Source organism: Salvelinus alpinus, chromosome 3 (genome assembly GCF_045679555.1).
Source record: "Salvelinus alpinus chromosome 3, SLU_Salpinus.1, whole genome shotgun sequence".
NCBI lineage: Eukaryota > Metazoa > Chordata > Actinopteri > Salmoniformes > Salmonidae > Salvelinus > Salvelinus alpinus.
Genome location: NC_092088.1, coordinates 103,264,502 through 103,277,001, shown reverse-complemented (window position 1 = coordinate 103,277,001; position 12,500 = coordinate 103,264,502). Strand labels below are relative to the sequence as shown.

General features: G+C 40.6%; 1 protein-coding gene across 1 annotated transcript in view; it reads right to left on the bottom strand.

The window, feature by feature from the left end:
- The window catches only part of cpxm2 (carboxypeptidase X (M14 family), member 2), an 86,722-nt gene that overhangs the window by 52,157 nt on the left and 22,065 nt on the right, over positions 1-12,500 (bottom strand). The window contains exons 3-4 of the mRNA XM_071394699.1: positions 4,943-5,052; positions 36-175 (exon numbers count right to left, since the gene is read on the bottom strand). Of these exons, the coding sequence (XP_071250800.1) occupies positions 36-175; positions 4,943-5,052 (250 nt within the window). The remainder of the gene's footprint in view (positions 1-35; positions 176-4,942; positions 5,053-12,500) is intronic.

Sequence of the window (12,500 nt, the reverse complement as noted above, 5' to 3'; positions counted from 1 at the left end):
GATAAACAGTAGGACCATAAGGAGTTGATACTCACGACCAGAGAGAGCTCCTTCCCTGTGTGATGACCCCTGTGAACTTGGTCAGCCTCCTGGCGTCCACCTCCAACCACTGCAGAGGGTCGTTCCTCCCAGCACACCAGCCTCCATCATACAGGTCATCATCAAACAGGCCAGCCTAGAAAAGGATTTAGAAAGGGGTTCCAAGTAGTTTATAAACTGTAATAAATAGTTCTAACACATTGCAGAGGGTGGTTCCTCCCAGAGGCCTAGCAAAGGATTAAGAAAGGGTTTCCAAGTAGTTTATAAACTGTAATAAATAGTTGTAACACATTGCAGAGGGTGGTTCCTCCCAGAGGCCTAGTAGAGGATTAGAAAGGGTTTCCAAGTAGTTTATAAACTGTAATAAATAGTTCTAACACATTGCAGAGGGTGGTTACTCCCAGAGGCCTAGTAGAGGATTAGAAAGGGTTTCCAAGTAGTTTATAAACTGTAATAAATAGTTCTAACACATTGCAGAGGGTGGTTACTCCCAGAGGCCTAGCAGAGCAAGACAATGGCTTCCTTAGGCTAAGGCAAGGCTATGGGACTGTAATGATGCCCTTCCACCTAAGACCTAAGTGTTTTATGTGAATTCTCTGTCTAGGTCTACCTGCACTCACCTGCTCTGTCTAGGTCTACCCTCACTCACCTGCTCTGTCTAGGTCTACCTGCACTCACCTGCTCTGTCTAGACCTACCTGCACTCACCTGCTCTGTCTAGACCTACCTGCACTCACCTGCTCTGTCTAGGCCTACCTGCACTCACCTGCTCTGTCTAGGCCTACCTGCACTCACCTACTCTGTCTAGACCTACCTGCACTCACCTGCTCTGTCTAGACCTACCTGCACTCACCTGCTCTGTCTAGACCTACCTGCACTCACCTGCTCTGTCTAGGCCTACCTGCACTCACATGCTCTGTCTAGGCCTACCTGCACTCACCTACTCTGTCTAGACCTACCTGCACTCACCTGCTCTGTCTAGACCTACCTGCACTCACCTGCTCTGTCTAGACCTACCTGCACTCACCTGCTCTGTCTAGACTGACTCATTAATAACTGTTGTTGTCATGTTCTGTTGCATAATTCAACAAGTGTGTCACGAACTGGATACACTCAGATTATAAATCTACAGCTTGGCTCTAGATTACACCTCTATACAGACTTTACATTGGTTGTGAGATCAGACATAATATCACTATAATGCCAGTTTTCAATTTCGGAAGTTCCTTTCATTTTCAAACGTCTAATTTGTAAATTCCACAAAAAATGAACACCCATCAAAATATAGTGATCTCTCTTCTCTCTCTTTCTTTCTTAACGAAGCTTTAGCGTTCTGACAGATGCAACGGAAACACAATGTATTCCAAGGAGCCCATTTCAGCCGTTACCGGAGTGTGTTCGACAGGTTATTACAAACATCTCTGCGGGCGTAACGTTAACGGGGAAAAACCACAGGCACAAGCAAGAATATGAAAGAGTCGCAGCAGTAAAATGAAAGCAATCAATCAGTGCGATTGAACAACTTTTCATGTTCAAATTGTGCACTCTCCTCAAACAATAGCATGGTATTATTTCACTGTAATAGCTCCTGTAAATTGGACAGTGCAGTTAGATTAACAAGAATTTAATCTTTCTGCCAATATCAGATATGTCTATGTCCTGGGAAATGTTCTGGTTACTTACAACCTCGTGCTAATCGCTTTAGCCTACGTTAGCTCAACCGTCCCGTGGAAGGGACACCGATCCCAAAGAAGTTTTAACATTGCCAAAGCAAGTGAGATAGATCAGAAACAAAAGTGAAATAAACAAAAAAATGAACAGTAAACATTACACTCGCCAAAGTTCCAACAGAATAAAGAGAATTTCAAATGTCACATTATGGCTATATACAGTGTTATAAAGGTATGCAAATAGTTCAAGTACAAAAGGGAAAATAAATAAATATGGGTTGTATTTACAATGGTGTTTGTTCTTCACTGGTTGCCCTTTTCTTGTGGCAACAGGTCATAAATCTTGCTGCTGTGGTTGCACACTTTCTCTCTCTGTCTCTCTGTCTCTCTCTCTTCTCCAGATTGGAGACATTATCCTGCACAATCCCCTAATGCAACACACTACGTTACCACACAGCCAAAAACACACCATAACAAAGGGTTTGTTTGTCTGGAAGTGTGTGTGTGGAAGTCATTATGGGTGTACTACAGACTCTGATCTAAGGACACAACCCAGATGATGATGAGGAAGACTGAACCGCAGTCCTCCTCTTCATATCCTGACAGGAAATACCTCTTCCCCCAGATACCAGTTCACTTTAGGTTAGTGCTATCTGGAATCATTGGGAAGTCTTTACCCTTAACATTAACCCTAACCTTTACCTTAACCAGTACTTAGCCGTTTAAATGTTCAACTGAAGTGGGGTGATGTCAGAGTTGGGATGTTCCAAGGATCCCATTTAGACTTTTCTGTTCACTTTATGAGGTTTGGGGATAATAATTGTAATAATGGACCCCCAGTCTAATGGCAGCCATATAATAATGGACCCCCAGTTTAATGGCAGTCATATAATAATGGACCACCAGTTTAATGGCAGCCATATAATAATGGACCACCAGTTTAATGGCAGCCATATAATAATGGACCCCCAGTTTAATGGTAGCCATATAATAATGGACTCCCAGTTTAATGGCAGCCATATAATAATGGACCCCCAGTTTAATGGCAGCCATATAATAATGGACCCCCAGTCTAATGGCAGCCATATAATAATGGAGCCCCAGTTTAATGGCAGCCATATAATAATGGAGCCCCAGTTTAATGGCAGCCATATAATAATGGACCCCCAGTTTAATGGCAGCCATATAATAATGGACCCCCAGTCTAATGGCAGCCATATAATAATGGACCCCCAGTCTAATGGCAGCCATATAATAATGGACCCCCAGTTTAATGGCAGCCATATAATAATGGACCCCAGTTTAATGGCAGCCATATAATAATGGACCCCCAGTTTAATGGCTGCCATATAATAATGGACCCCCAGTTTAATGGCAGCCATATAATAATGGACCCCCAGTTTAATGGCAGCCATATAATAATGGACCCCCAGTTTAATGGCAGCCATATAATAATGGACCCCCAGTTTAATGGAAGCCATATTGGACACTGAAATTGAGTTGGATCGACCGGTACTATTCCGCCCACCCACGTAGAACTGTGTCGAGTCAATATTTATTTTATTGACGTTGATATCTTTCAATAACAGGGTTGCCAAAAAACTAGTTGTCGACATCTATGAAGACTACCGAGCTAGGCCCCTTTTTTCTCAATTTCCGCCTGAATGACATGCCCAAAGTAAACTGCCTGTTGCTCAGGCCCTGAAGCCAGGATATGCATATCATTTGTACCATTGGAAAGAAAACACTTTGAAGTTTGTAGAAATGTTAAAATAATGTAGGAGACTATAACACAATAGATATGGTTGGAGAAAATACAAAGAAAAACCAACTGGAATCTTTTTTTGAGAGACCTTCCTCTTAGAATGGCCAGTATGAGGTCATTTTGAAAATGAGCTCTCTGGACGCAATTCCTATGTCTAAAATTCTAAGAAGAAATATCAGTTTTAGTACAGGGACACAGTCTTGGAAATTCGCCAGGAAGACAGAACACACCTGCTAAAATCGGTTTCCTATTGAACATACTTATTTCCGTAAGAAATATTATAGTTTGATTATATTTTAGGGTATCTGAGGAGTAAATATAAACGTATTCTGACTTGTTTTAACAAAGTTTAGGGGTAGTTTTTCGGATTCCTTTCTCTGCATGTTGAACGAGTGGATTACTCATCGATGGCGCCAACTAAATTGACTTTTTGGGATATAAAGACGGATTTTATCTAACAAAACGACACTACATGTTATAGCTGGGACCTTTTGGATGACAAATCAGAGGAAGATTTTTCAAAAGTAATTGAATACTTAATCGCTATTTGTGAATTTATGAAACCTGTGCCGGTAGAAAAATATTTTGATGTGGGGTGCCGTCCTCAAACAATCACATGGCATGCATTCGCTTTAATAGCTACTGTAAATCGGACAGTGCAGTTACATTAACAATAATTTAAGCTTTCAACCGATATAAGACACTTGTATGTTCCTAAATGTTTAATATTCATAATTTTAATGATTATTTATTTGAATTGCGCGCCCTCCAGTTTCACCGGACTCCTAGCCCTAAATTAATTCCTTTTGAGTTCTAGAAAGCTCTTTTCTTTCTAAGGGTTCATGATCATCTTCCAAAAATGGTGCTTGAACTCTTGATGCTGTTGGCCTTTTCTGATCCTCAGGCCTTCCAGCTGCTCAATGTATTTGGTACAGTCAACGAACCAAGTCATTCAAAACAGGCAGAGCATTAAAGTAACTAACTCAAGGCAGGTCAACCAGTATCCTATTAAACTAAAGCTGCATTTTGTACCCATGACCTTGAACTGTTCACTTTGTGAAATGTCTAGTGTGACTTAAGCATTCCAGGTGAAGCTGGTTGAGAGAATGCCAAGAGTTTGCAAATTTGTCATCAAGGCAAAGGGTGGCTACTTTGAATAATCTCAAATATAAAATATATTTTGATTTGTTTAACACTTTTTTTGGTTACAACATGATTCCATATGTGTTATTTCATAGTTTTGATGTCTTCACTATTTTTCTACAATGTAGAAAATAGTAAAAATAAAGAAAAAAAACTTTAACGAGTAGGTGTTGTAAACTTTTGACCAGTAGTCTACATCCATATGTGATCTCTGTGGGAATTGAACCAACCACCATGCTCTTACCAACTGAGCCACACAGTTCAACTAAACTCTATTCTTTACAAAACTTCCCTATCCTTGACCCACGTCTCTATTCCTGACCTACCTGTATATTAAGTCGTCCTCTGTGTGCTCCCAGCCCGTAACGTCTCATCGTAGAGGCATGGAGCTGAAAGTCATCGATCTTCAGGGTCTCCAGTCCCAGAGGAGGGCATTCTGAAGGAACCAAACCACATGGTTAGTACTCTGGTCTACAGTCCCAGGGGAGGGCATTCTGATTGGTTAGTACTCTGGTCTACAGTCCCAGGGGAAGGTATTCTGATTGGTTAGTACTCTGGTCTACAGTCCCAGAGGGCATTCTGATTGGTTAGTACTCTGGTCTCCAGTCCCAGGGGAGGGAATTCTGATTGGTTAGTACTCTGGTCTCCAGTCCCAGGGGAGGGTATTCTGATTGGTTAGTACTCTGGTCTCCAGTCCCAGGGGAAGGCATTCTGATTGGTTAGTACTCTGGTCTCCAGTCCCAGGGGAGGGCATTCTGATTGGTTAGTACTCTGGTCTCCAGTCCCAGGGGAGGGTATTCTGATTGGTTAGTACTCTGGTCTCCAGTCCCAGGGGAAGGCATTCTGATTGGTTAGTACTCTGGTCTACAGTCCCAGGGGAGGGTATTCTGATTGGTTAGTACTCTGGTCTCCAGTCCCAGGGGAGGGCATTCTGATTGGTTAGTACTCTGGAACCGTCAACAGGGCTGACCAATAAAAAGAGGTGGAAGATGAGACTGCTAAGATGCTGGAATGAGAGCCACACCAATCAACACACACACACACACACACACACACACACACACACACACACACACACACACACCCACACCCACACCCCACCCCACACCCACACACACACACACACACACACACACACACACACACACACACACACACTGTTCACCCACGACTACGTGGCAAAACACGACTCCATCATCAAGTTTGTTGACATCCCGAGAGTGGCAGGCCTGATCAGTGACGACATTGAGACAGCTTATAGGGAGGAGGTCAGAGACCTGGCAGTGTGTTGTCTGGACAACAATCTCTCCCTCAACGTCAGCAAGACCAAGGAGCTGATGGTGGACTACAGAGAACAGGGGGGTACACGCCCCCATCCACATTGACGTGGCTGCAGTGGAGAGGGTCAATAGCTTTCCTTGGCGGGCACATCAGCGAGGACTTGACAGGGACACATCACAGCGACTGAAGACATTTGGCATGGCCCCTCAGATCCTCAAGGACATCTATATAGATGCACCATTGAGAGCCTCTTGTCTGGCTGCAACACCGCCTGGTACGGCAACTGCACCGGCCTCAACCACGAGAGGGTGATGCGGACAGCCCGGTACGTCATTGGGAGTGAGCTCCCTGCCCTACAAGACGTTTACACCAGGCGTCTCAGGAAGGCCCAGGAAGATCGTCGAGAACTACAGTCACCCGAGCTACGGACTGTTCACTACGTTACCATCTGGCAAACGGTATCGGAGTGTCGCGCTTCGGACTAACAGGCTCCGAGATAGCTTCTACCAGCAGGCCATTAGTCTGCTGAACAGATAACCCTAGCTGTCTACCGGATCAGACCTGCTGTTCATCTGCACCTTAGAGACTATTCCCTTTGACTCTCCACATAGACACACACACACACACACACATTCTTCGCTGCTGTGTGTGTCTGTGTGTGTGTGTGTGTGTGTGTGTGTGTGTGTACATACAGTACATACTATTTATTAAACTACTTTGCCAAAATGACACTGCTCTACCAAGACACTGCTCTACCAAGTTACTGCCCTACCAAGACACTGCTCTACCAAGACACTGCCCTACCAAGACACTGCTCTACCAAGACACTGCTCTACCAAGACACTGCTCTACCAAGTTACTGTCCTACCAGGTTACTGCCCTACCAAGACACTGCCCTACCAAGTTACTGCCCTACCAAGACATTGCTCTACCAAGACACTGCTCTACCAAGTTACTGCCCTACCAAGACACTGCTCTACCAAGTTACTGCTTTACCAAGTTACTGCCATACCAAGACACTGCTCTACCAAGACACTGCTCTACCAAGACACTGCTCTACCAAGACACTGCTCTACCAAGATACTGCTCTACCAGGTTACTGCCCTACCAAGACACTGCTCTACCAAGACACTGCCCTACCAAGATACTGCTCTACCAAGACACTGCTCTACCAAGGTACTGCTCTACCAAGGTACTGCTCTACCAAGACACTGCTCTACCAAGTTACTGCCCTACCAAGACACTGCTCTACCAAGTTACTGCTCTACCAAGATACTGCTCTACCAGGTTACTGCCCTACCAAGACACTGCCCTACCAAGACACTGCTCTACTAAGTCACTGCTCTACCAAGACACTGCTCTACCAAGTTACTGCTCTACCAAGACACTGCTCTACCAAGTCACTGCTCTACCAAGACACTGCTCTACCAAGTTACTGCTCTACCAAGACACTGCTCTACCAAGATACTGCTCTACCAAGACACTGCCCTACCAAGATACTGCTCTACCAAGATACTGCTCTACCAAGATACTGCCCTACCAAGATACTGCCCTACCAAGACACTGCCCTACCAAGATACTGCTCTACCAAGATACTGCCCTACCAAGATACTGCCCTACCAAGATACTGCCCTACCAAGATACTGCCCTACCAAGACACTGCTCTACCAAGACACTGCCCTACCAAGATACTGCTCTACCAAGATACTGCTCTACCAAGATACTGCTCTACCAAGATACTGCTCTACCAGGTTACTGCCCTACCAAGACACTGCCCTACCAAGACACTGCCCTACCAAGATACTGCCCTACCAAGATACTGCCCTACCAAGATACTGCCCTACCAAGATACTGCCCTACCAAGATACTGCCCTACCAAGATACTGCTCTACCAAGATACTGCCCTACCAAGATACTGCCCTACCAAGATACTGCCCTACCAAGACACTGCTCTACCAAGACACTGCCCTACCAAGATACTGCTCTACCAAGATACTGCTCTACCAAGATACTGCTCTACCAAGATACTGCTCTACCAGGTTACTGCCCTACCAAGACACTGCCCTACCAAGACACTGCCCTACCAAGATACTGCCCTACCAAGATACTGCCCTACCAAGATACTGCCCTACCAAGACACTGCCCTACCAAGACACTGCCCTACCAAGATACTGCCCTACCAAGATACTGCTCTACCAAGATACTGCTCTACCAGGTTACTGCCCTACCAAGACACTGCCCTACCAAGACACTGCCCTACCAAGACACTGCCCTACCAAGATACTGCCCTACCAAGATACTGCCCTACCACGTTACTGCTCTACCAAGACACTGCTCTACCAAGACACTGCTCTACCAAGACACTGCCCTACCAAGACACTGCCCTACCAAGATACTGCCCTACCACGTTACTGCTCTACCAAGACACTGCCCTACCAAGATACTGCTCTACCACGTTACTGCTCTACCAAGACACTGCCCTACCAAGATACTGCTCTACCAAGATACTGCTCTACCAAGACACTGCCCTACCAAGATACTGCTCTACCAAGATACTGCTCTACCAAGATACTGCTCTACCAGGTTACTGCTCTACCAAGACACTGCTCTACCAAGACACTTCTACATATTATGTAGTCTGCATATTGTACAGATTCAATAGATTCTATATATTCTATATGTTCTAAATATTCTACATATTTTATAGATTCTATATATTCCATAGATTCTACATAGTCTATATATTCTACATATTCTATATATTCTACAGATTCAAAAAATTCTACATATTCTATATATTTTACACATTCTAAATATTCTACATATTTTAAAGATTCTACACATTCCATAGATTCTACAGATTCTATATATTCTATATATTTTACACATTCTAAATATTCTATATATTTTACACATTCTATATATTCTATATATTTTACATATTCTAAATATTCTACACATTCTATATATTCTATACATTCTAAATATTCTATATACTCTAAATATTCTATATATTCTACATATTCTATATATTATACATAGTCTATATATTCTATACATTCTAAATATTCTATTTACTCTAAATATTCTATATATTATACATATTCTATATATTATACGTATTCTATATATTTTACACATGCTAAATATTCTACATATTTGATAGATTCTAAAGTTTCAATATATTTTAAATATTCTACAGATTCTATATATTCCACATATTCTACAGATTCTATATAATCCACATATTCTATATATTCTACAGATTCTATATATTCTACAGATTCTATAAATTCTACATATTCTAAATATTCTAATGATTCTATATATTATATATATTCTACAGATTCTATATATTCTACCGATTCTACTTATTCTAAATATTCTATATGTTCTACAGATTCTATATATTCTATATATTCTAATTATTCTACAGATTCTATATATTATACATATTCTATATATTATACTATTCATATTCTAAATATTCTAAATATTCCACATATTCTATATATGCTACAGATTCTATATATTCTACAGTTTCTATATATTCCACATATTCTATATATTCTAATTATTCTACAGATTCCATATATTCCACATATTCTATAAATTATACTATACATATTCTACAAATTCTATATATTCTACATATTCTAAATATTCTACAGATTCTATAGATTCTAAATATTCTTTATATTATACATATTCTACATATTAAACATATTCTATATATTCTAAATATTCTATATATTCTACATATTCTATATATTCTACATATTCTACAGATTCTATATTTACTACATATTGTAAATATTCTACATATTCCACATATTCTCTATATTCTACATATTCTACATATTCTACATATTCTAAATATTCTACAGATTCTATAGATTCTATATATTATACATATTCTACATATTAAACATATTCTACATATTCTACATATTCTATATATTCTACCGATTCTATATATTCTATATATTCTATATATTCTACATATTCTATATATTCTACATGTTCTATATATTCTATATATTCTACAGATTCTATATATTCTATATATTCTACAGATTCCATATATTCCACATATTCTACATATTCTAATTATTCTAAAGATTCTATATATTCTACATATTCTATATATTCTAATTATTCTACAGATTTTATATATTCTACAGATTCTATATATTCCACATATTATATATATATTATACTATACATATTCTACATATTCTAAATATTCTACAGATTCCATAGATTCTAAATATTATACATATTCTACATATTAAACATATTAAATTTGCCGATCACCGACAACAACGAGACGGCCTATAGGGAGGAGGTCAGAGACCCGGCCGTGTGGTGCCAGGACAACAACCTCTCCCTCAACGTGATCAAGACAAAGGAGATGTTTGGGGACTACAGGAAAAAGAGGACCGAGCACGCCCCCATTCTCTATAGATGCTTTGCTCACTAGATTAGGGACCATCAGGTGTGATCTGTGATTGTCCGACTATCTAAAATGTCCTGGGCGAGGTGACGTCACCCAGTGAGAAACCAAAAGTTCAAATAAGTGATCTCTTGTGAAACCAAGTTCTGCTTCCCAAATGGCCTTCTAAATCCCTATGAAGTGCACTACTTTTAACCAGGGTCCATAGGGCCAAGTAGTGCACTATAATAGCGAAAGGGGTCCATTTGAGGAGTAGACCACCAGATGGTACAACAGCCTCTTGGTATTCACACAGCGTCTCAGAGGAGGAGTACTGATCTAAGACCAGTTTAGGTTTTTATATAACAATGGATAACATTATATGGACAGGGGGGGACCTGATCCAAGATCACCAATCCTACTCTGAGATGATTTGTGGATATGGGCCCATGATCGTGATGTTAGGAGGAGAGAGACCGCTCCAAACTAAACCGCAGCTCTGGGAGATTTCAAAGCAGCTGTTTTTCCGCCCGGGCGTACGTCTGTTTGTACGTGCAGCACGGTCTGCACATGGTTTTCAAGACTCCGCTGTCTCGTGACCAAATGTATTATGTCTGCTACGTCAGTGGAGACAGAGTTGGCTGTTACATATGAACAGGATGACAAGATGAATTAGAAGCAGATGAGAATTGACTATTGAATTCTTCACTTCCTCAGAAAATATGGTATGTGTATCTGTATGAAACGTAATGTGTATCTGTAGGGAATGGTATGTGTATCTGTATGAAACGTAATGTGTATCTGTAGGGAATGGTATGTGTATCTGTATGGTATGGTATGTGTATCTGTATGGAATGGTATGTGTATCTGTATGGAATGGTATGTGTATCTGTATGGTATGGTATGTGTATCTGTATGGAATGGTATGTGTATCTGTATGGTATGGTATGTGTATCTGTATGGTATGGTATGTGTATCTGTAGGGAATGGTATGTGTATCTGTATGGAATGGTATGTGTATCTGTATGGAATGGTATGTGTATCTGTATGGAATGGTATGTGTATCTGTATGGTATGGTATGTGTATCTGAATAGAATGGTATGTGTATCTGTATGGTATGGTATGTGTATCTGTATGGAATGGAATGGTATGTGTATGGAATGGAATGGTATGTGTATCTGTATGGAATGGTATGTGTATCTGTATGGTATGGTATGTGTATCTGTATGGAATGGTATGGTATGTGTATGGAATGGTATGTGTATCTGTATGGAATGGTATGTGTATCTGAATGGAATGGTATGTGTATCTGTATGGAATGATATGGTATGTGTATCTGTATGGTATGGTATGGTATGTGTATCTGTATGGAATGGTATGTGTATCTGTATGGTATGGTATGTGTATCTGTATGGAATGGAATGGTATGTGTATGGAATGGAATGGTATGGTATGTGTATGGAATGGAATGGTATGTGTATCTGTATGGTATGGTATGTGTATGGAATGGAATGGTATGGAATGTGTATGGAATGGAATGGTATGTGTATCTGTATGGTATGGTATGTGTATCTGTATGGTATGGTATGTGTATCTGTATGGAATGGAATGGTATGTGTATGGAATGGAATGGTATGTGTATCTGTATGGAATGGTATGTGTATCTGTATGGTATGGTATGTGTATCTGTATGGAATGGAATGGTATGTGTATGGAATGGAATGGTATGTGTATCTGTATGGAATGGTATGTGTATCTGTATGGAATGGAATGGTATGTGTATGGAATGGAATGGTATGTGTATCTGTATGGAATGGTATGTGTATCTGTATGGTATGGTATGTGTATCTGTATGGAATGGTATGTGTATCTGTATGGAATGGAATGGTATGTGTATGGAATGGAATGGTATGTGTATCTGTATGGAATGGTATGTGTATCTGTATGGTATGGTATGTGTATCTGTATGGAATGGTATGTGTATCTGTATGGAATGGTATGTGTATCTGTATGGAATGGAATGGTATGTGTATCTGTATGGAATGGTATGTGTATCTGTATGGAATGGTATGTGTATCTGTATGGAACGGTATGTGTATCTGTATGGTATGGTATGTGTATCTGTCTGGAATGGTATGTGTATCTGTATGGAATGGTATGTGTATCT